Below are 24,250 nucleotides of genomic sequence, written 5' to 3' on the forward strand. Positions count from 1 at the left end.
CAATTTGCAATGAAAAAAATCAGAACGGATAGATGCAATTAGACACTTCTATAACTGAAACTTACCAAAATAATATTGCTTTATACTTGGTGTAATATAAATAGTATCATAGCCAATGAGCTAATATAAAACAACTTAACACTCACAGCTAAAAGTGATTGTAGCAATTATAAAATTAAACATTATTCTTCAAAATGATAAATCACGAAAACGCGCAACGAAATGAGACGGATACGACAAATGGTTGGGATGTTATAAAGAACCAACCATATATTCCAGACCATGCTCTTATTAAAACATTTAAAAAATCAATAATGGAATTCAAAACAGCAAGTACATCACTGCTATGACTGATGAGTGAGCTTTGGTTATAACAATAAGCATCACACGAATAACTCTCTGCAATGAACTTACTAAAAATATGTAATTTATAATCGTATATAAGGCAGCTTTCATAAATTGTGCCACCGTTTTAGGGGGAGTGACAGTATGAAACAAACAGGAGTCTGGCTCAATGACATCTTGTGACATAGGAGGGAGGTGGGTAAAAATATTACGAAAAACCTTTGACATAATTTATGGAGCCGCCTAAATAAATAAAATGTATAAAAAAATGATTAAATATTTTTTAGAATAAATTTGGGTACTTGTTAAGAATATCGACTCTACGCTCAGAAACCAATGGTTATGAACATCTTCTCTGCATTTGGCCCTAACGGGTACGAAAGCGGCTACATAAATACGTTTTAAAATTAAAAGTGAGCTTATCACCGTGCGCGTGTTTATTCCCCAAACATCGGATGAATGGCGAAAGCTGAACTACATTTTGAAAATAAAATTTTCTAAAACAACGAAATTAAGATAAATGTGTTTTTGCTTGTTTCTAAGATTCTATAAACATGTATTGTACATTAATAAAGAAGACATTTCAGACAATATAATTGGATTTTTCTAAGAACCCCCCTCAACCAACTATTCAATAAGATTGATAACTCTTGTGTAGATACGAACCAATAGGATCGATTCTAACATATTCAAGTTAAATAAGGTTTGTATTTTTTGATATTTTCATCAGTTAATCTATTTCATAAAGGCCATTTTGATATTTTCATCAGTTAATCTATTTCATAAAGACATACATTTATCTGGGCCAATTAGAATTGATCAGAAAGGATTGCCGAAAGAAGTTAGCAAACAAAAATTAAATCGAAGTGAAATAGCTGCCAAGCAAAATATAAAATGCGTAACATTTTGTAATGGAGAGATACGGGAGATGTCACTATGCTCTCTACAAAAAACGATATTGATTTTAAGACAATAAAAAATATAATTAATTGCGGCTAAAGTGTTTTAATATATATTTATAGTAAACTACTTTTATTATGATAGTCCAGAAATATGATAATGGTCACATATTTAGTTTGGGCCAAAAGCTTAAAAATCGTCGGCAACATCAACAAATTTAAAATTGGCGCATGCGTACTGACAGTTTTTCGATTTAATTCGGGGCTCGAGTATCTTGTTGGGAATGATCAACGCATGCGCAGTTGGGCTGTGTAGCCACTACGTGCTCTACGAGCTTCCGTCGCACCGCTATCGCGAGCCAGTCGTTGAGCTGGGTTGTTGTGTGCGTTGCTACCATATACGAACCTATCATTGTTTTCATAACACAAAATCGTACTTTACTCTTTGCAAATCTCCGCATTTCCACGCAAGATCTTCGAAAAAAGGCTTCGCCACCAAAAGTGAGTAGAAATCTAGCAATAATAATCGAAACTTCTGTCAAAAAGCGTTCGTTTAATTATCGTTAAATGTTTGTTATTGAATTAAAAAATATTTTTCTTCTTTCAAATTATGTTAATGTGACACAAAAGTGTTGTTATGACCAAAAACAATTGTCCATAGAATGTTTTTTTTTAAAACAATATGTCGCGAAATTAGTATTATGGCCAAATTCGATTGCCCTAATCAGAAAAATTTACTAAGCGACCAAAAAATCATAAATTCGCAACATTGTATTGTTTGGCATGCGTGACTCTGATAACCTTCGATGTCCTTGCCGCACGGGAATAACGTATTTCGACTTACGCTACTACGTTTTTACGGGAACAAAACGTGAATATTCTTCATTTATTTTTTTGATCATAAGAGCACACTTTTTGCTGTTATGTATTAACAATCGTGCGTCATAAGGCTTTCCATACACAGTTCACATTACAAAAAAAGTTTTGATTACAAATCTTATTTTATTAAGTAGTTTTAGATGCTCCTCATCGCTAAGATCGCTAAAACAGTTTTTGCGATGATGTTATTGATGTGTATTAAAAAAATGTGATTTGGAAAGCTTTATAAATAGATTAAAGTAAATGTTTATTAGATAAAAAGCTTGTTCATATATATAAATATGTGCTGGCGACTCTTTTAATCTCACTGGGCCGATTTATCGGCCCCTGATTTTTCAACTAATTTTTACACTATATATTTTAATATCGGCGAAATATGTTATAATTAAAGGAATGCATAAATATGTCAATTTACCAAATGACCGCGCCCCGCCCCGGCCAGATGAGTGAGAACAAAAGCAGGTACACAGTCAGGAATGTAATTAGTTGAATTTCTATATCCTTAATTTTTTCTCTCCAAATATTTTATATAGAAATTAGTATTTTCAAATATTTTTATACTGTAGATTCATTTTTGCTTGCTGAGGTATGTGGTATATTTATCTTAAATTGGTATGTTTTATAACTGACAGCAGATTCTTGATTTATCTTATATTACTACACTATTAAACTAGATCGATGAACAGATTTTTAAAGCTTCATTCAGAAATGATGTTTTGTTAAATAGAAAATCATTTAATTTATACCAAATCATTTTTAATAAGCAATTGCTTTTGTCATAGTCTGACATATGGAAGCTACATTGATAATGAAAGTTATTTCACGCATTGGCCAAGGTCTAAGATTTCAATATTAAGAGATAAAGGTGGGTGTTAACTTTAAAAAGTTTAATATTCCATTTCTGACAAAAATCGCGAATTTTTTTAGGAGTTTTTAAAAAGTGGTCATTAGATATTTGGCCGCGCAATAAGATATTATTGTTTTCGTTTCAAAATACATTTTTTTCATTAAGGAAAATAGCGGTTTAATTTGATGATTTTTTAATACTTGATAATTAAATTCTAGAAAAGACGCGCTTTATATGAAAATATCTGATACGCATGACCTTATTAAGAAAAAAACACACAAGGTAAACGTGTGCTAATATTTTTATCCTGATTTTGTTATTAGCAACAATTGATATTATACAATTTGATTTATTATGATATAATGATTAAATAAACACATCGTAGATTGTATCGATGAAACAATGGAACTATTAAAAAATAATGATAACATAAAAATACTTATCTTGTAATTATTACCAAATACTAAATATTTAGCATAGTTAAAAGTTCACTAATATTTAATAATAATGCCACACAACCGTGGTAGATAGGTACGGATGGCCTGTCCCTATCTACAGATGTTCAATTATATTTGTATAATGCATTATTAATAATTAAATAAATAATAATATGAGGTACTTTTTTTATTACCTAATAAGTATTATACAAATAAAACCACGCCATCAATACGATAGTTGGTGACTAATACCCGAAATACATCGCTTCGAATCCCATATGGATTCAGGAATTAGTGATAATTATGTAATTGTAATCCGATTGATCATCATTAGGGTTTTCTACATGTTTCTAATACCACGGATAAATAATATTTATTTATTTTATTTAGATAATATAGCTAATCACATAGAATATAAAATAAACATAAACAGAATATAAAAAATACTTAATATTATAATTTATTTTTTAATGCACAAACATGTTTCTTTAATTCGTTGCGGTAACCCGCTACATTTTTATCGTAGTAATATTATTATACAAATGCACACCTCCGTACAATATTCCCCTGGCCGTACTCGTTTTCTTATGCCGTAACTATTCTTATTTTTTGTAATTTTCATCTTTGAGATTAGGAAAATCTAGGAAAACCATTATCTGTGATGATCAATCGGAATTATATTTATATAATAATCACTTATTCCTATCTCTCAGACAGGAATAATTATACTTACATAGACGTAGATTCATTGATGTCCTAGAAACGTGTTTTTTAGATGGCATATTATTAAGTACAAATTCCTAACTTTAGTATGCTTCCTGTTTCTCTTCCTGTCTATAAGTAGACATATGTGGGAATGTACATTGTCAATATATCGATGTGTCACTGCAAGTATTTGTTTCTATTCAAACATAAAACGTACAAACTCCATATTATTTTGTGTCAGCAAACGCCCGTTGCCTTGTCAATACGTGGTACACGTACACCTATGTCTATCTTATAATTTCCGATTGAGAAAACAATACTTGTCACAGTAACGCAAATGAAGTAAAACTATTCGTTACCATATCATGCGTCTTATACTACTTTCTCTACGATATATTTCTGAATAATATAGTATTTTGAAACGCCTAATTTGTTTATAAAATTAGCAGCTATTATAATAATTTAGTTGATTTAATACCAAGATACATAATTTGATATATTTTAATAAGTTCAATGGTTTCATAATTATAATTTGACAGGCAATTACGTATCAGTTCGCAATACGCGATAAAATCGCACAAATCGTAGGCACAATCCAAGATTAGATAAGTTTGTGGGTTTGTATTTTAGTAGATACGGAGTAGATTTAAGATTGATTTCACTCTGTCCTTGGGCGCGCGTTTAATGTTTACCCATGATATAAAATATTATTAATTAAATTAATTGCTTAGTTAATTATTTAAACCTACATTATCGTGATTATTTAAGCTGATATATATCAGTGGAAAGTTATTTCTTGTATATATGTAAAAATAATGATATGTGAAAGTGGTGACTCCCACGTGATTAACGTATCGGGATGGATATGAATGCTAGCCCTTACACTCGAATTGAGTTGATATTTCTTTTCATTTGTTCGAAACGGTTGTTAGAATGACCCCTAAATGAATTGTGTAGGTGGTTGGAACCCTCACAATACTAAAGATCGATATTATGATAAACATTTAATACTGTGCGTTTTTTTGTGATAAAAGGTTTTAGTCATCGACAGAAGAAGAAAACGCCCTAAATGTTTGTTTTGATAAACAACAATGAAATACTGCTGTATCATAAAATTAAATGGCGAGGCCATTGTCTGTATCGTCTGTTGATGCAACAGCATGATAGTTTGTTTGTTGAGATGTGCGTATATCTGTCTTTCTAGGTTAACTATCTCGCCTGAGTTAAAACTATTTTCAGCTCGGCAAAATAGAGGCAGTGTGACAATTTTTCTTACTTTACGAGCTCTATGTATATTTTTTTTATGTAGAAAGATCATTTTTACACATGACCATTATCATCCGGATGAAGATTAGGATCGCTGCCAGAACTTTGAAATTGCTCTAAAAGCTGTTTTAGATTATGCTTTAGTTTTAATCAGAAACATCCATACGTATCGCTTATACTTCGATGCTATTTATGAATTCAATATAGTGTATAGTCGCAGTTGTCTAAATCTAATGTCGAGTATAGCTCATCATTCGCAAGTTAAAAAATATGCATTATAGTTTTAATCAATAGTCAATAGTTTAGCATTTAACATCCAGATTATTTTTAGTAAAATATTGTGATTTATTGATAATAAAATATCATTCGGTTCAGATTATTTTTTGTAAATGGCCTTTTAATATTATTGCGCCACTCGAGCGATAGTTTTCAATCGTTGCCCCACATAGTTCTCCCCCTAGCAATTCAAACATCACTGGTGAATCTCGCAAATTTATTTGTATTGATTAGTAATTTATTTAATTTAAATTTAAAGGGCATGGTAATTTCCTTTATCTTCTACATGAATTTGGCGCGTTTTACAATAAAACGTTACATAAATACGTAAAGCTCTTTCCATTTTTTATAAACTTTGGTTTTTAAGTTGACTCAAATTTCAAATGAACTTGAGTAGATTCACACACCACACAATTAGAACCCCTCGTTTAAGCGAAGTAGTTTCATATACGTTATAATGCAGCAAGTGCGTTCATGTTTCCTCAGCTATCAACAGCTGTTTTATTAAATAACTAAATCATATCCATGCGGCTGAAACTCTAAAATTAAGATTGCTATTTTTAATATAAATTCCCATATGACGCAATGTGGGTCGAATGAAATCGCAACATATTTATGGAACACCATTAGTAGTACGCCCCCGAGACCGTGAACTTGAAAGCTTCTTATTGTAAGCAAAAAAAGCTGTATCTATACTTTTGATTATTTAATATGAAACGTTAGGTATCATAAGATATAGGTAAATATTTTAGAATTAGCGGGCCAAGAAGCAAAATTTAACTGAGCTACAAAAAAGTAAATAATTTTCATATATGAGCAGTTTTTCCTTGTATTTTTAATTTTAATTCGTTAAAAAATCTAATGATATTTTTTTTCATTTATTATTCTTCATGTTTTGAAAATATAAAATTATATATTAGCTCACGAGCCGTGGTTCGCCAACCCCTGGTTTAAATGATATGGAAGTTTTTGATAGTTTGTCTCGCGACGAATCAGTCATTTAAAACATACTAATACAAACGAAATCATTTTTAAGCTTTTGAGACTACAGTCAGTTCTCGAGTTACGACGGGGTTCCGTTCCACCACCTTGGTCGTAACTCGAAAAGGTCGTAAGTCGAAAATCATACAAAAAATAATTAAAAACAATGCATACATGCAAAATACAAAAACCACTTTTATTGCTGACTTCAAGTTGTTAACTAAATACTTTTTAGCAAATATCTACATAAATAATTTATTTATAAGAATTGATCTAGAGTAATTTTATCATCTGTGCTACTGATATCCATTGTTAATTCTTGAGATTTTTCAGCGAGAGCAGTGATAGTGCTTGTTTTTCTTAAAAAAACGTCCAGGTTTGTTTGTACAGTTTGTTGTTTCTTTTCTCTATAAATTTCATAATAACACGCTAGTGCTTGCTGAATAAGGCCGTGTACCCTCGAAGATCTATCGATGTCTTTGTCCATATTTTCAAATTTCTTAATAGCATCATTGATTTGGCTAAAAGCTGCAGCCATGTCTTTTGGTTCTTCGAGTTCATCTAATTCTTTTAGCTCCATTACATTTTTTTCTGCAACTCGTTGTTCCTCAATCTCAATCAAATCTTGGTTTGTGAGTTCCTCAACATCATTTTCCAAAAGATGAATTACATCTTCAGTATCAACTTCCAGATTAAGTTGTTGAGCACATTTTACAATAATATTTGCTATCTCATCTATTTCCCCTTCTTTATTAAAATACATATTGTCATTATATCTTTTTAAGAGTTTGTTCCATATGCCGTTCATACAATTCGTCGTTACTTTGGACCATCCTTTTGAGATATTGTTTATTGCATGAAAGATGTTGTAATTTTTCCAAAATTCTCTCAATGTCTGTTCCTGCAATTGCATGGGCAAAAGTGATTCTTAAATAATGGGCTTTGAAGTTAGCAATACCCCCTTGATCCATCGGCTGTAGAATGCTGGTGGTGTTTGGAGGTAAATAAACCACTTTTATATTTGGATGTGGAGGATGGCCTGGAGCATTGTCAAGAATCAATAAAATTTTAAAGACTATGTCGTTTTCATCACAGTTCTTCTTTACTTCTGGAATGAAACAGTTATCAAACCAGTCTTGAAATTATGTATATGACATAAAAAAAAAATTTATATTTAAAAAAAATAGGTAATAAATATTTTAAAAAAAATAGGTAAAAAATACATAAATACATATATTTTCCAGGTATATTTTTCGCCTTCCGCTCAGTCGCTTCTTTATCTTTGTACTAAGGTTACCACATGGTATCCAAAAGGAGGACAAGTCCTCCTTTTTTAATTAAAATATAATGTTACTCAACAACCCTAAAATGTCCTCTTTTTTGAAAATGTTTGTGCAGTATAAAAGTTATAAGACCGCCTTAGATATTCAAAATCCATACTTATGGTTCACATATTCTTTAATGTATATTCATATGTACATATTTTAAGCAAACATGGCATCTGCAGAACAAGTATGAATATAACTTATAATCAATTAAAGAATTAAAGACAAATTCGTGCCCTTGAAAGTGAAGCAGCTTTTTTTTGATGAAAAGCAGAACACCTATGATATATTTCAACTTGTTTATAAAACATATCTTGTATAATTGACAAAATGGACCAGACAACTGTGTGAGTTAAAGTGTTTTGAATGAATGCTACTTACACTTAATATAATATACATAATATAAGTTCGGAATTTTCATGTACCCAATAATCATCGAACAGTACTCTACATATCAAACAAAAATCAATTGACCTATTCAATTGATCGTTGTGGTAACATTCGCACAGAATTTAATACATAGGTGTATAAGAATAGGAAATTAGGTTGCCAGTTAATAATATATACATATTATTTAACATGCCAAATATTTCTTCCTCTGTGAATAGATCGTTTTTTTTTTGTTAATGTAAATTTTGGCTAAACCTAAAGCATTATTTTTCAAATAGAGACGCATATCACATTGACCTCGATCGATCAGAGGAAGTATTCCCGAACGCAACGAAGTCTTCAATGATCATTACTCGGTGCGGTGCCAAAACTCGGGATTATGACCGCGCATTTGGACCTCTTCGCGGGTCCCTTTGTGACGATTTCGTCTAATATCGCGGTCGTTCACATCGTCGCCGTTGAGATTTCTGGAACATGGCCAACAAGCCGATCGTTTTGAAACTTATTGGTGCGTTTTGCATACGCAAAAAAATCATAGACATACATACTAATGCATAGTATTCACACAAGATGATCCAATTCGAGTTTCCTATGTTAGCAACACTGTAAATCAGACAGCTGTCAATAATCACGCGTGCTCAAAGTGTCAAATGCTTAAAGTTGTTCATTTGTTCTGTAGAAATAACAATTCAATTTAACTGAGTGAACAAAAAAAGCGAATTAAATTTGAGTGCTGTTTTTTAAAATATTTTGTTAAGTGAAGTTGGATCACGTTTTAAATGAATGAATTTTTTGACAACGGTGACGAGCGCTGGCTGGTTTTTATTGTGAATTGTCAAGGTCGCGATTATAGCTGCGAGTCCGAAGTTTGTTAAGAAGCGCTTGTTCGATAATTTTCAAAAAAGTTTTACTGTTATTGTCGTGTATGATCTGCAATCTGAAATTGGCGAACGTACTTGCAACCTCTGTTCAAGACCAGAGAACACTCACTAAAAATAAATTGTTCTTAATTATGTTTACAACTGTAATAAAATTTGATAACTTTTTTAAATATGATATAAAAAGATAATAATTTTACGTTCATTAAAAATGAATTGTAAAGTAATAGTACTAATAGTAAAGCGACTATTGAGTCGCTACGATTGCGTAGTCTCATGGTAACTATATAATATACTCTCTGCACCTCGCCGCTCTACTATGCACACTTTGCATAACTATTACACTCTTTGTTCTGTGGTTACCATACAGTTGTTTTCGCCACTGTTTTTTTTTAATTTTATTTCTCCAGCTTCTAATAGCCGTCTCTGTCGCTTTATCGTTGTTTCGCTTGGTGCAATAATACCAGTATTACTGAGAGAAAAACAGTCAATATTATTTTTAATTAATTTACATTTATCAGTCTTTTTTAAAATTAATTAATTGACATACATATATGGAAATATCGTACAGTGGAATTTTTCGCATACGTATGGTGGACCCTCTGTCACCAATAGGAATATTATTCTACGTTGATACCCTACCCCGATAAAACTATTTAGGTTAATCCCCTACAATGAGCATCGTTTTATTCTCTGCTTTGCTTCTTTTTCAACATTACCGGTATTTTATTTTGTAATACATATATGGATATTAGCCCCAATACCTGTATTACCGGTATTGCGATCCCCACGTGCGATTTTGTCTGAAGTGCAGTGGCAGTTCTGTGTCAAGATTTGACTGAATAGGGAGATAGACCGTCTGGCCAATGTCAACAATTAGGGGCGATAAGAGCATAATTGTCTAATAAATATATCGTTAGACGGTGGTACCACTTCGGTGGATATATACAGCTTTATTGAATTAATTCTATTATTAAAATGTATTCTTTCATTAAAACTTGTTTTATTATATGTTTTTATGATCAAGTGCATCTGTGGTAATAATTTACAAGATCGTTTAACTTGTGAAGCCGCCTCAGTTGCACGTTAGCCTCTGTTATGTAAATACAAAATCATGGAGAGATCTAAATAAGTGTCGATCATCAAAATAGATCCAAAAAAAAGGTCGCGCGCACGTGTTGAGTTGGAGGCTCGCCATTATGCACTTACTTGGACAATGAAAAATATACACCTTTCCCAGAATTGACGCAATTATACATTTGTAATTTTACTATACCAACATTTTTTGAACAAAGTTAATAATTAAAATTATCTATTATAAATTTAAAAACGTGTAAAAATGCATCAAAGTTGATAAAATAATCAAAATACGTATAAGAACCGCCATGTAAACTTTCAATTTGCCACAGCTGTATGTATCCTTTGTATTTGGCACCGACCCTTATGGCTTTGTTAACGGTGTTTATGCAAGTACTATGAAACTGTTATATCGTTCAATCTTTAATGGATATCGGCTCCAATATATTTCGACCATTTTAGCCATGACGATTTTTATAATTGTTTATTCGCTCAGTACACAGAATACAAAGAATCTCGGCAGCGTTGGTGTCGGTGTTGTCGTTTTTGGTAAGCGTGAGTGCGACACAAAGAAATACAATGTTCGCCGCTAGTTAATTTTAATACGGATGTTGAAAAAAATGCAGGAATGTGACTCATTATTTCAGATGCCAGACAAAGAAGTAAACGTAAATATAATTTATCTTTTCGTTCCAGTTTACACAAGGTGGACGGTTCGAATTAAAACTATTACGTTATGCTACTGGTAATCCCACAACTGCTTTTCAATCATCTATTTATTGCCATTCACAATCGAACAATAGTTTAAAACGTAAAAATTCGTATGTGCGGTCGCTCACGTAATACTGCATACGTGCCGCCCAAGGATTTGTTTGTTGACTAACCGGCTAGTTTGTTTACCGCTCGATATTGTTTATCTCGCTATATTGATATTATATATTCACGAATAATTTTCGACGCGCAATTACCAACCACACTGACGGTGTCAAGAAACCCAAATTAAAGCATAGGCTATTTTTAGATAATAGGTATGGTACTTTGTTTGCATTATCAACAATTTAAAGTTCGTCTTATCTCAAATGACATATTTATTACGTTAAGAATCATTATCAGTAACCTTTTTTTATTTTGAAAACAAAGCAAAAAATCATTGTGCATTATATCGTTCGGCAAGTTTTAAAACGCTCTTTCATTTTAACTTTAAACTACGAGGGTCATGGGTATTGTGTATTGCGCCTTCGATAACAGCGTTGCATAACGATCACTTCTGGACTTTTATTGGAAATATTTTTACAAGCTATCTAAACCTTTGTCTCGTCAATTTTTCTTCGAGTTTATTATGAAGTCACATCATGTCATTAGGGATAAAATTCACAAGTAGATTACTTTACTAGATTTAAGTAAAAATGCACTTATATAGTATGGACGTAAACCCAAACCATCTCTTGATGAAATTGATAGCTCTAGAACTGACTGTATTAACGCAAATATTGTATAGGAATAATTGCAAAGAAATTTGTGCTAATAAAATAGTCTTATTTGTTCTTTTGAAATTGAATAATAAATATTTTAAATATACCTATTATATTTTTCTAAATGTATACGTATTATATTTTTAATTTTGAAGTATTAAGTTGTAACCGCAGAATAAGTTATTTAATACAGATATTTTGTGTTTATATAGACACCGCCTTTTTTAGATAATTCATCCGAGTTTCTGATCGTCATGTGCGTTGGCGCGTACCTAATAAAAAAAAGTCACAAATACTTTTAAAAAATTATTCCGATTTTTCAGGGTGGGGGGGAAAAAGTTAGCCATTCAGTAGTCATTTTATAATATTTTGCTTTTATTAAGATATATTAAATGACATGCATTTTCTGGTCAAATTCATGTTTAGAATCCACGTCAAAAGCAATAAAATCTGTTGCAGTGGAAACGCTAGGCTTTCTAGCATACATATTAATACTTTTTATAACAATATTACGGCTTACAATAAGTGAAAATCGAATGAAGCATATCAAAACCGAATTTTGACCAATAGAAGAGCACAAAAAACAATTATCACTTCTCAGAAGTCAAAAATTCACGTCAAAAGCAATAAAATCGTGTCGGCGCCGTCGCAGTGGGAACGCTCAGTAACGAGCGTTCCCACTGCGATGGCGCCGACACGATTTTATTGCTTTTGACGTGAATTTTTGCCTTCTGAGAAGTGATAATTGTTTTTTGCGCTCTCCTATTGATCAAAATTCGGTTTGAATATACTTTACATTAATAAAACTAAAATAGAAAATGGTGTAAAATGTATAAAACACTAATATTATCATTTGCTTTCTATTTCTACATATAAGTAAAGAAACAATAAAAATAGAAATTATATGTCTGATCTGAGGGCGCCTAATGAACATAAGCGATAATAAATTATTCATGTAAAAGTCAGCCGACCTAATCTAATCGACAATATACTTGGATGTAATTTGTGAGTATGAATTACACTGGTTGTCGTTGTACTAGAACCATCGATCGGTTGCTAGATGGATAAATAATTATTATTAGAGGAGCGATTGTTAATTTAAATAAAATATTTAACGACCATCTCGTGAGTTAAGCAACGCAGATTTCGATAACCGGTTCTCCAGTGCAGCGGTAAGTGAACTTTTTTCATTTCCGACCCCCCATTTTGTTTAAACTTTGTCGCGATCCATAGTTATACAGTTTTTTGTGGGATTTGCACTTATACTTCTGACTTGATACAGGTCTCAATATAACATAATTGTATTAAACAATTGTTTTATTTATGTTTGTGTAATGTAATATAAAAAAAATAATTATACGAATTAATTTGTATCGGAAATCGCAATATCACATCACGCGATGAGTCACAGAGAGTACGCGATAAGTGTCGCGTCGCTTGGCACTCCATTTTGTGGCTATTGGAGCTGTCTCCTGTTCGCCCATATTGCCGTCACAAAAATGAATATAAATGTTGATAATATACTTTTAATTGGTACTTGATTCAATTATTATATTTTCTATGAATTTTGTGACCCACAGTTTGCGCACCACTGCTCCAGAAAATCGTTCATTTCTTTGTACACAAAGATCTCGTTCATCTTTGTTTAGTCACAGTGTGTTCTTGTAATATAACTATAGTTGCATAAGTATATAGATCAAGTGCTTTTCATGGACATTGCTGTTGTGATATTTAACAGGACTTGGTCAAAATGTAATAATAACACCTTTTTAACGAATTTTTTATATTTTATAAAAATTTTTGATTCACTCGTTCATCCCTCGCCTTTGAGATATCTTTGTCTGCATACTTTCAAGATTGCACAGAGGTCAAATATATGTTTAGGGATTTGAACTTGTAAGTTTAATGTTCGCAGCTCTATTACATTAATGTTTAATATAATAAGTAGTCCTTAAACGAGTTGTTTAAAACACGCATGCAACTAGACTATGATCTAACTAGACAAATATTCTCATGATATTGTGCAGGTGTGTTGTTTAACGTATGTTGGCATAAAAAGCAGTTCTTCGACCCATAAAAAATAATCGAAATATAAAAAACCTGTTCCTAATACGCACTATTGTGACTAGTTTTTATTTTCTCGAATGTTTTGATCGTTAATTTTATTATCAGCGAAGATTACGCTTTGATTAAATAATTTGCGATATTGAAGTTGTCACGTAGACGTACATACGTTTAACGTGTCGTTGACTATAAATGAAATTGGAAATAATTTGAGTGTTTTGCCTAAAAAATGAAAAGTATGCATGCATATTTATCATTATCATCATATATGCCGTTATTTTTATTTGAGAGAAGAAATCACGTGTCTCAATTTCACTATCAATCTCGGCCAATCGTGTAATGTCATTTATATATTGATGTAATTGAAGCATAGCATTTAAAAGTCATAAAAATACTAAAAACTGTACCTATTGATTTATATTTTAAAGATAAAGTGAGCTTTCAAAACAGTATTTTAAACATGTTGATGAGTAAACTTGAACTTTATTAACGCTTTTATGTATTATATATCTTTATGATGATTCTAAATTATATAATATCATTTTTAAGATCTTCAATTAATAGGAAAAGTGATTGTAATAATAACTAATGTTACCATGACATGTACATTATTATGATGAATACAACGCAATACCACATTATTGCTATTTAGCCTTTCAGTTAAATAAAAAAAATATTAAAATAGTAAGAAAAAAACGATAAACCGCTATTAGTCACTCGTGTATATGTACAACTGTGGCCAATGCAATATTCTTATAATATACGAATTTTGATTATTTTTTAATTTATAATAGATAATTATAATTGTTTTCCGTAATACGGGAGAGATGTATTTTTTTCGTCGTCCTAGCAAGTGCATAATGGCGAGCCTCTAACTCAACACGTGCGCGTGACATTTTTTGTTCTATTCAAGAAAGCAATATCGAGTACATTTAAAAACTAGAAGCTTGTAAATAAAACACTTTTATATCAGCTTAACAAAATTATTTTGACGTAATTTCACCTTTATTTTTAATAAATTCTTGTATTCTGCCTGGCATCGATAAATACAGATTTTCGATTATTTTAAAATCGATCTCTTCCCACACTTCTGTGATATGTTTTTTCAGCGCGGCCAAAATTTTTGATCGTTTTTTTCTTAATTGTTGTTTTATGTTTGCCTATAAATTTTCAATTGGGTTCAGGTCGGGGCTGTTTCTTGGCCATGTTAATGATGTATTTCCCATTAACTCTTTGAAGTGTGTAATATATAGATAGAGGATTAATTTAGTGAAAGTTTGGATGTAAAATAATTGAACTCACTAGGCATGGTGCAGAATCGTATTGCAAAATGGGCTCAGCAGTAAGTTGGGAAAGTTCTTCAATGGTTGGAATAAAGTCGTTTTATACAACCAATTTATATATTTTTGCATGCATGGTGACCTGGATGAAATTTACCATAAGTTGTCATGCACCCCCAGATCTTCACATAGGGTGAGTGCTTGATGAATCGATTATTGCATAAGGGATGAAATCTTTCGCTTTTTCTACAGCGCACAGTCGTTTACCATCTGCTCCAAACAGATTAAATTTGGATTCGTCGGAGAAAGTCACTCTTCTCCAATGGCGATGAGCTTTTGCTCATTCAAGGTGATTCACAATTAAATTTTAGAGGCTCATAGCAGATCTATAAAGATGCTAGAATTTGTGCACTCTTTATGATGCCCTAGTCCGCAGCATCAATGCAATTAATTGCTTAAGAGCTTGAAAAAGTACAGCATTAATTACTTCGGTAAATTAGGATACGTTGTTAACACGCAGAACACTTGTTACGTTCAATAAACGAATTCTGCGAATTTCGGTCATAGTAGATACAGTCGATAAACATTAAATTCACAAATGTTTTTCGATGCCGTATTTTTTGTCACGATTGTTTTAAAGTCTGACAATCGTGACGCATTAGTTTAATTTAAATTAATAAATGTGGCAATGAGTTAGCTTTCGTTTGTCCTTGTCCTGCTCTCGTTGTGTTTTCTTGATGACATGAGATTAATTTAAGCATAATATATTTTCGTACCAAAACAAGTATTCTTCCTGGTTCTTTGTGTGTCCATTATGTAGGAACGTGCTTCGTCGAAAACTGTGGTCGAAAACGATTCTGTAGGAATGTACTTTGTCGAGATCTTGATGTGTCATTGCGAGTATTTGTTTCTGTTTTGGTATAATTTATATTCTTGGCTCGATTATTTTATATCATACAAAGTACGAAATAGTAGTAAATTTAAGTGTTTATGATATGTAAACGCGTCGGACATAATAACTATATTTAAATGTCGTGAAATTTGTGTCAGTGATAGCCTAAAAGCCATCGAACCGATTTTTTTTATTTGTCTGTTTTGCTCTCAAGCCAATTAAATGTTTACAATGAAAGCGCGAAAAATAGTATCTCGGTCGCAGAAAGACAGAAAGTCCAGAGTGCGCTATAACCAAAATAGATACACAATGTTTCAGGCGTGACGATTAGTTAGTATATTTAAAGCCATTTGCGCAATGTCTGGTTCGCAAAAACGCACTTTTCCAGTGCACAAGAGGGCGTTTAACCATTGGATTATTTTGTTATTATATCGTATGTGTAACTTTCTCACATAAAATATTTTTTTTAAAGCAGAGCTAGCTCTAAAAAAGCTCTCCTGTAGCAATGCCCTTGACCGTCCGGCCTTAACCTAGATCGTTCTGTTCTCGAAAGGCTAAAAGTTCAATGTTATAATATTTAACATATGAACATATAGAACAAAAAAATGCTTACAATGTTGCTAATGCGTTGTCTATATACATGTGTGTGTTTCATGGTAATGCATTTTTTTGTTATGATCGATATACTTCTTGTATACGGATTTTTGCGCAACTTAATTTAATTTATCTACACTGTATATTTCATTTCAGTTTCCATACTTTTTTTTAATAGGATATCTCCGGTTTTTTTTATTAATTGATGATTTTCCTTTCGATGACTTGTTCGTACATTTCGGGTGATATTGTCGGATGTTGGTTTTTAGGTGCTCAAACGTTTTGGGTTTGTCGGCGTAGACACGACATAGTGTAACCCCAACAAAAAAATCCAACGGCATTGACGTGAAATAATGCGACCCGTGAATTTCTCTCGCAAAAAATCCAACGTTTCAAGTTGCGCCGTCCTATTTGATCCACATCAATATCTTCAAAAATAATAAATAAAGCTCACGATTGACTGTTACAGTTCGACCATCATCGTTTTCAAAAAAGTAAGGCCTAATAACGCCGCCTGACCACAATGCACACTAGTGGTCTCACATGGAGATTTTCCTCGCCCCATAGTGAAAATGTGCCTCATCAGAGAAAAAGATTTTCTTTAAAAAATCAGCATCAACTCCTGTTGAACTAACACTCAATCTGCGTATTTTTTTTAAATGCTTCCAATCTTTCGCAAATAATTTTGAAATTACAAGCATTTTAAAAGTTATTTTATATCAAAACTACATAGTAATTGTTTATTGTATTATAATTATTCAATAAATTTACGCATTTATGACCTAAAAAATAATAAATCACCGCTGTAAAACATTGTATGAAAACCACAGAACAAAGAATATAATAGTAGCTAACCAAAGTGTGCATATGAGAGCTAAAAAATCATTGAAAATATATCATTAAATTTCAGTGCAATCTCTTTTTAATTAATTTAAAATTATTATCTATGTATATTTAAAAAATATTTTGCAGTCTTGAATATTATTAAAAATGGCGTTTTTAGAACCTAGATGCAATTGACACGTTGTCGAAAATAATTCATTAATAAGTTCAATATAAACAAGTAGGTGTATTGTAGTATTTATAAGCTTAAATAAATAAAAATTATTTTAAAATTTCATCCACAAGCTCCATGAAATAATTTTAAATGGTCTCTGATCGTTCTGACATCACAGTATTTGCATAAATATCGCATTTTTTCGTAACACAAAGCTTATCTTATCGAGCAGGATAGAATCGACTGATGTGCAACTTTAATATTAGCAACTCCACTTATTAAATTCGAAATTGCATCCCCCGTTATTTAAATATTATAATAAAACGTGTTACTAAATTATTGATACCGAAATACCAATATAAAAATAAAATCTGGTCTAGATTTTAATTATAAGTAACAGTAGCGATGCGTTTTTGCACATTATTACACTATTTGTGATGTCTTCAATATCAGATATGGTATTATTGATTTTTTTATACATTTTTTATATGTTTATTATAAGGCCTCGATTACTATTAGGCAATTGTCTATTTTACTAGCCATTCTTCGGCGAGACTTAGACATTTTTTATCGTTACATTCTACTTACTATATACGGCTTTTCACCGTGCGACAGGAAAAACGACACAGGGGAATCATTGTTTATTTTAGTCTCTCGCGCGTTGCATCTGCCAGGTCTCATCTGATAGAGGTCATCACGTGTTGCAACTGTGCTAAACCGTGTCATTACGAGCGGTTTATACCGCCCGCCATTTATATATGGTACAGGAAGATCCAAACGAGATTAATATAGACGTTTCGCGAAACACATTCGATAGATAGACTGTAGGCGGATCTACCGCTCGCTACCCTGCGCGCTCGGAAAGAACAGGAACACCCTCGCCTCTTCGAGATTATCAACTTAAGCGTTTCGAAACGCTTATTTTAGTTTTTGGCATATGAAGAACTGTCGCGGGAATATTTACATCACAATTGGCATTGGCGGTGCCGGCTAGCTGCCGGGTGTTTATTTTAATAATTATTTTTAAGGTTTTGGATCGCTGCACGTGTATAAGGTTTAGATCTGGAGCTATTTACGGGTGCTATGTGTGCATTTAAATAAATACGAATTATTTTATGAAGCAAAGTAAAAGTATTTCGTCATAATCTGTATTGTTTTTATTTTTACACATATGTATATTTTGTGATTCTAAACATAAATTTATTTTTTATTTTATTAGCACGCGATCCACAGTTTGAGTTTTACTGATTTTACCATTGTAAATATAAAAAACGATCATTAAAAAACTATTTTTTTAATTTTACGTTAAAACGTTAACTAATTAAAAAATTACGATGATTTAAAAAATATAAGTTTAGGATCTAATTTTCGCAATGTAAGGTAAATCTTTGGAAAGGGTTTATTGCACTGTTCTGACCAAGAGTAATACACAAACAATTTGTTTTATGGAACAATTATTTTATATATATTGCTCATTTAAAATGTCACTGGCTTTAAACTGGTTATCTTTATTAATCGATATTATTTTTTTTGTCACCTAATATTTGACAGGTGTATTTTTTACCGTTGTATATATGTAATATGCGCAATATCATGGTTTTATTTTATTTCTTTCAGAAGTCAAAATGAATAAGCTGTGTCGGCAAGTGTCAATCGAATCCCCGGGACCGACCATCAGGGAGAGTGTGTTCACGTTCAATGTCCCGGTCCCCGAAGTACCTCCGCTGGGAGCCAGGATTCGCGTCGTGTGCGCTGGAGCATGCTACCGCGCGAGCAGTCGCGGTCGCTCCATGTCGGTGTGCAGCACGTCATCCATTTCCTCATTGAGCAGCCTCTCCGAGATGACCGAGGGAAGCTCCCACTCCATACCGGCCCACGCCGGCTTGAAAGACGGCGCACTGTTCCCCGGATACGAAGTGGCCGGCATCGTCGACACCTTGGGAGACATGGTCGACGAGAACAACGGCTGCGGAATCAAAGTCGGACAGAGAATCGTCCTGTATCCATATGAGGGAGTCCCTCACGGATACGCCGACTACATCGTCGTGCCGGACATGAAGTACTTAGTTCCCATTCCCGACAACTTGAAGTTGAGTGTCGCCGCTATGCTGCCCACCGGCGCTCTGTTGGCCATGAACGCCGTCGTCGCCGCACACGAGTGTGTTAAAAAGATTCTCGAAGGCCCCCAGCCCAAGCCTAACTGCAAAATTTTAGTCGTCGGTACTGGAGGGCTGGCACTGTGGACTCTTCGGATAGCGTCTCATCAGTTCAAAATACTTCCGTACAACGATGCGGTGCAAATCACTGTCGCTTGTCTCAAAGACGAGGGCTTAGCTCTGGCGCACGAGTCCGCAAAGTGAGTAGAAAATTCAACGGTAACTGAAGAACCAAATTGACGAAGTTAATTTAACCTTCATTCTTCAGCTTGCGTTGCTCGTTACATGTTTGCTTTATAGCACAAGATTGCTACTTTGCGATTCTAATTTTAATGTACACATTACATGCTTTTTTTTTGGTAAATGGCAAAAATGTTTACACATCTTATGCAAATTTTGTAAATCAAACATTTTATTTATAGCAATTTTAACTAATGTGAATTTGAAGGGATACATATTGTTAATTTACTACTTTTAAGAAGTATCATAGTTTCTGCATTTATTTAAATTAATAATGCTTACATCTTCACAGAAACGTGGAATAAATACATAAATAGAAAAAGTTAACAATACATAATTTTTTAGTCTTGAAATTAACAAAAACAATATTTTAATAATGTATAAAAGTGATTATATATTTTTTAAGTTCATATGTCAAATTAATGTCAATGCAGCATACTAATCTGAATTTCTTTCTCAGATTATAGTTATCGCAATATATTTTCCAAAAATTACAAACATTTGGTATCTATTTCATTACAATATTTTATTATTTGAAATGATAAAATATTAGTGATTTATTTTATAATGAATCAATTATTCTGCGTTTTCTCTTTATCATTGATAGTTGGGATCAATTATCTATTGCCACTATTGCCGCTCCAAAATCTATAGTCCTTTATGCGCCTTTATTTTATTTTTAAATGCAAGACAATGAGACGCTTCTTCAACAAAACAACAATAAAAACTTCGAAAATCATTTGTGAATATAATGTTTATCGGCGTGTCAACTATGACCGAAATTTGCAGAATTCGTTCGTTGAACGAAACAAGTGTTTATTATCGTTTAACGCCTATTTCAAAAAAAATTGTATTTGTTGTTTCAAGAAGCAAAGATTTTATTTCAATCAGTTCAATAATTCGATTGCGATTAATTTATATGCAAACAAACGCCGATACAGATCCGATTTTTATGTATTATGTATCAAATTCATTCCAAACATTATTAGCTATTGTAAATACAGAAAATTCGATAATATGTTCCATCAATTTTGCTGAATTAATTCAAGCGCAGCTTTAATCATTTATGTAATTCAAAAAATTTAACGATTATGAAAGTAATTAATGTTCAATTAAAATAATTATTTTTAATTAAATAATATTTTACAAGCAATTACTTGATTTTTTCACTAGTTTGTTAAATACATTAATACCGGTATAAACCGAGAAAAATTTAGGAATATATTCAAGTATTCGAATACTTCATCCGATTTTATTTAATATTCAAATAGTTAAAAACCCCTTCATTAATTATATTTTGGTCTTTTTATTTCTAGAACGCATCCACGCAATGTATACTATTTTTTTTTTTTTACTTACTGATACTAAAGAATTGCCTTTTCATCAGCTTATTTTCATATATGTATATATTTTATTATATAAGGGGATCTTGTTAAGTTTTATAGCTCTAAAAACTCATGGATTTAGTGATTTGCTTTTGGCTCCCAAAAAATAATAAATGAATTTTAGAGGAAAATAGGTACAAATGGTAAAGAAATTCACGAGGCACAAACTAAACTGCAAAATAGATAAGCAATATGCAAAGAAACAATCAGCACAGAGTAAGAATTAGTCTGTAATATGTTTTATTGAAATGATTGTAATTGCTGCATTTTCTATGTTTGCTAGCTAACTGGTTAGTGTGCCAGATTTCTTTGGATACTGGCACGTTGTCAAAAAATCCACTCGTTAACTATAGTCGATTAACAATGTGGTCGTCTCTTTCTTCGATTTCAGATTGAACCTAGTTCAATGGTCTGAGGATTTGTTCGAGAAGCAGCTGATTGAGAGGACTCAGGATGCGTGCAATGGTCCCGTGGACGTGGTGCTCGATTTCGGTGCTACGTCGCGCAGTTTGCTGCGTTCCATGCGGTGCTTGGCTAAGGTATTTGTGTCGACGATGTTTGTTTTTTTTTCCTCTGACAATATATTTAAATGAGCGTTTTGATTTATGTTCAGGGAGGCGTTGTGTTCTTGCCAGAGGAAGTCGCCGAACGACTGATGTCGAGGTACATTCACAGGGCCGAAGAAATGGGCGTGAGCATCCGCGAAGTACCAAAGGGCACAATCGAACAACTGAAAGATCTGGTCCGAATGGTCGCTAGTAACGAGGTCAGTTAAAGTACTTTTAATATGTAAAGTTGTCGTTGACTGTTGCATGCCTGATTCGTACTTTTATTAAAATTATGTTATGCCTTTTTTAATTGTTTATTTGGATATATTAAGTTTTTTTATATGATTTTAAAGGTTAATGTGATCTAGTCTAATTTTATTTTATTTTATAAATTTCAGATTGTACCTCCGCCACATTCGGTATACCCAGCCGAAGAGGCGCAGGAGGTTGTGCAAAAGCTTTGCCTTTCAGAGATACACGGAAGGGCAATTTTACGTTTCCACGATATTGACTGAATTGTTTAAAAGATGCATATTCATATATTATAATATATACAAATTCATGACCCGACTTTTACAAAATTACTGTTTTAACTTTACTTTTGATTAAATCAGAAAAATAACTCTTATTAATAGTATATATTTTAAGATATATAAGAGTACTGCAGAATGTTTTTTTTTTTTTTTGCACGGGTGTATCATGTCAGATACGAACTGCTCATAAACGTGCATTTAAAATTTTAATACAAACAATAAAATAAATATAAACCGAATTAATTCAGTCATATCGCTTTTTACCGAATTATATATTTTATAATTATTGTATTATAAAAGAGACGTGAATAATTTATAATTATTATTTTTAGTGAAATAACGCATAGAATAACGATGTAATCAGAGACGGCCCTATATATAATTTATTCTTGGTTTGAAACTTCCACTTTATATTTTCCTGACTACGCCCAGTTTACTTTTTGTTCTCATATCAAGTATTGCAAAAACTACGGCTGCACGCTTTGAAATGCTTCTGGCCGCCTCTAGATGATCAGTTTATAATAATGACGATCGATTAATTTGTGCATATATGTTATGATAATAAATGAACGTGTTTTATATTGTGATAATATTTTGCTAAAGTTTTTTTTAGTTAGTATGTATTATAAGTTAGCTTTGTGTCTCAAAAATTAACAATTGTTTTTTTTAGTAATAATTATTATTAGACTCTTCGCTCTCAAATTAATTTTAGTGAGCGAAATGCGGGGAGAAAATTATTAAAATTATTATACGAACAACCAAAAAAATCTAATTGTGGCTTTAGTAATAATATATGTGTATTAGTAATAAATGGATTCATCAGCAATGTAATGTAAAAAGGTTGTTGTTGTCGTTGTCGTTGTTGAGAAAATTATTATACTAAATTTTTAATGTTGATCAGATGCACGTATTTTATTCCGTTGTGTTTAAATGGCGATTCATGGTAGTGACTTCGTTGGCACAGACGAAACTTGACTATTATTTTTAGTATATATTATTATGATATGTATATTTTTCTTTTGTAATAGTTAAAAGAGACTATTTACCAGTGTCGTCGTTTATTATCTCTATTTTATTTTATTTTTAATCGGCACATATAATTAGCGTTGTTTATGATGTAAAAGATGTGAAAAATATATTATTGAATATTAAATATGTATTTTTATTTATCATTATAACATAACATCAGTGATACTGCATAACCGCTAATCTACTAATTGAAATTCCGCGGAAGATTTCCCGCCAGCGCGCTCTGTGCCACCATTGAAGACTGTATTTGTTTCGTGGCAAGAGCGCGGTGCAAGTGATGACTTGCACCTGCGAAACTGTTTTAAAATAAACAAATTGATCGGTGGCTAACCAACGACGAGCTTATTGGAAATCCATCATGTAACATCATTAACCAGTCTCTGTCATAATCTATTCAGTTGGAGGGCATTGGTTGTTTCTCGGAAAGAACAATGAGTCAAGATGTTCAAAAAGGATAATAAAACGGAAGTCAAAAGTGGGCACGTGGAAAAGGCAAGGTAATAAAAAAAGAGTACTTAAGTTTCAGGAAGGTCGGTGACAAATATGTACAAGATATTCCAAAAGATAATGAAATAAACATGTTCAGCGCTGTATCGTTAACAAAGTATTTACTTGTATTATGTTTACAGAAGACATTCGAAAATGAATATTTGATGACTTACGAGCGAGAAAAAAGTTTATGTGCTGTATTTAGTTGACGTGAAAAAAACGCAACGAAAAACTATAGGATTAGAGAGTAGACGCAATGAAAGCAA

The 24,250-nt window shown here is 32.2% G+C and overlaps 1 protein-coding gene across 1 annotated transcript; it reads left to right on the forward strand.

The window, feature by feature from the left end:
• The first annotated feature begins 1,595 nt into the window (after window positions 1–1,595).
• Drat (Death resistor Adh domain containing target) lies at window positions 1,596–23,619 on the forward strand. Its single transcript, XM_088187728.1, has 5 exons — window positions 1,596–1,745; window positions 19,222–19,960; window positions 21,777–21,924; window positions 21,999–22,151; window positions 22,332–23,619. The coding sequence occupies exons 2-5, from the start codon at window positions 19,230–19,232 to the stop codon at window positions 22,446–22,448; spliced, it is 1,149 nt and encodes a 382-aa protein (XP_088043854.1). The 5' UTR covers window positions 1,596–1,745; window positions 19,222–19,229; the 3' UTR covers window positions 22,449–23,619.
• The last annotated feature ends 631 nt before the right edge of the window (window positions 23,620–24,250 follow it).

Source organism: Plectrocnemia conspersa, unplaced genomic scaffold (assembly GCF_051122295.1).
Source record: "Plectrocnemia conspersa isolate PC_06_02 unplaced genomic scaffold, ASM5112229v1 ptg000006l, whole genome shotgun sequence".
Lineage (NCBI taxonomy): Eukaryota > Metazoa > Arthropoda > Insecta > Trichoptera > Polycentropodidae > Plectrocnemia > Plectrocnemia conspersa.

What these genes read in the sequence shown, in the direction of transcription:
- Drat (XM_088187728.1), top strand. Translation starts at nt 19,230, where the DNA reads ATGAATAAGCTGTGTCGGCAAGTGTCAATCGAATCCCCGGGACCGACC. An exon ending in CTGGCGCACGAGTCCGCAAA is followed by an intron (nt 19,961 to 21,776) that starts GTGAGTAGAAAA and finishes CTTCGATTTCAG; the next exon opens with ATTGAACCTAGTTCAATGGT. An exon ending in GAATGGTCGCTAGTAACGAG is followed by an intron (nt 22,152 to 22,331) that starts GTCAGTTAAAGT and finishes TATAAATTTCAG; the next exon opens with ATTGTACCTCCGCCACATTC.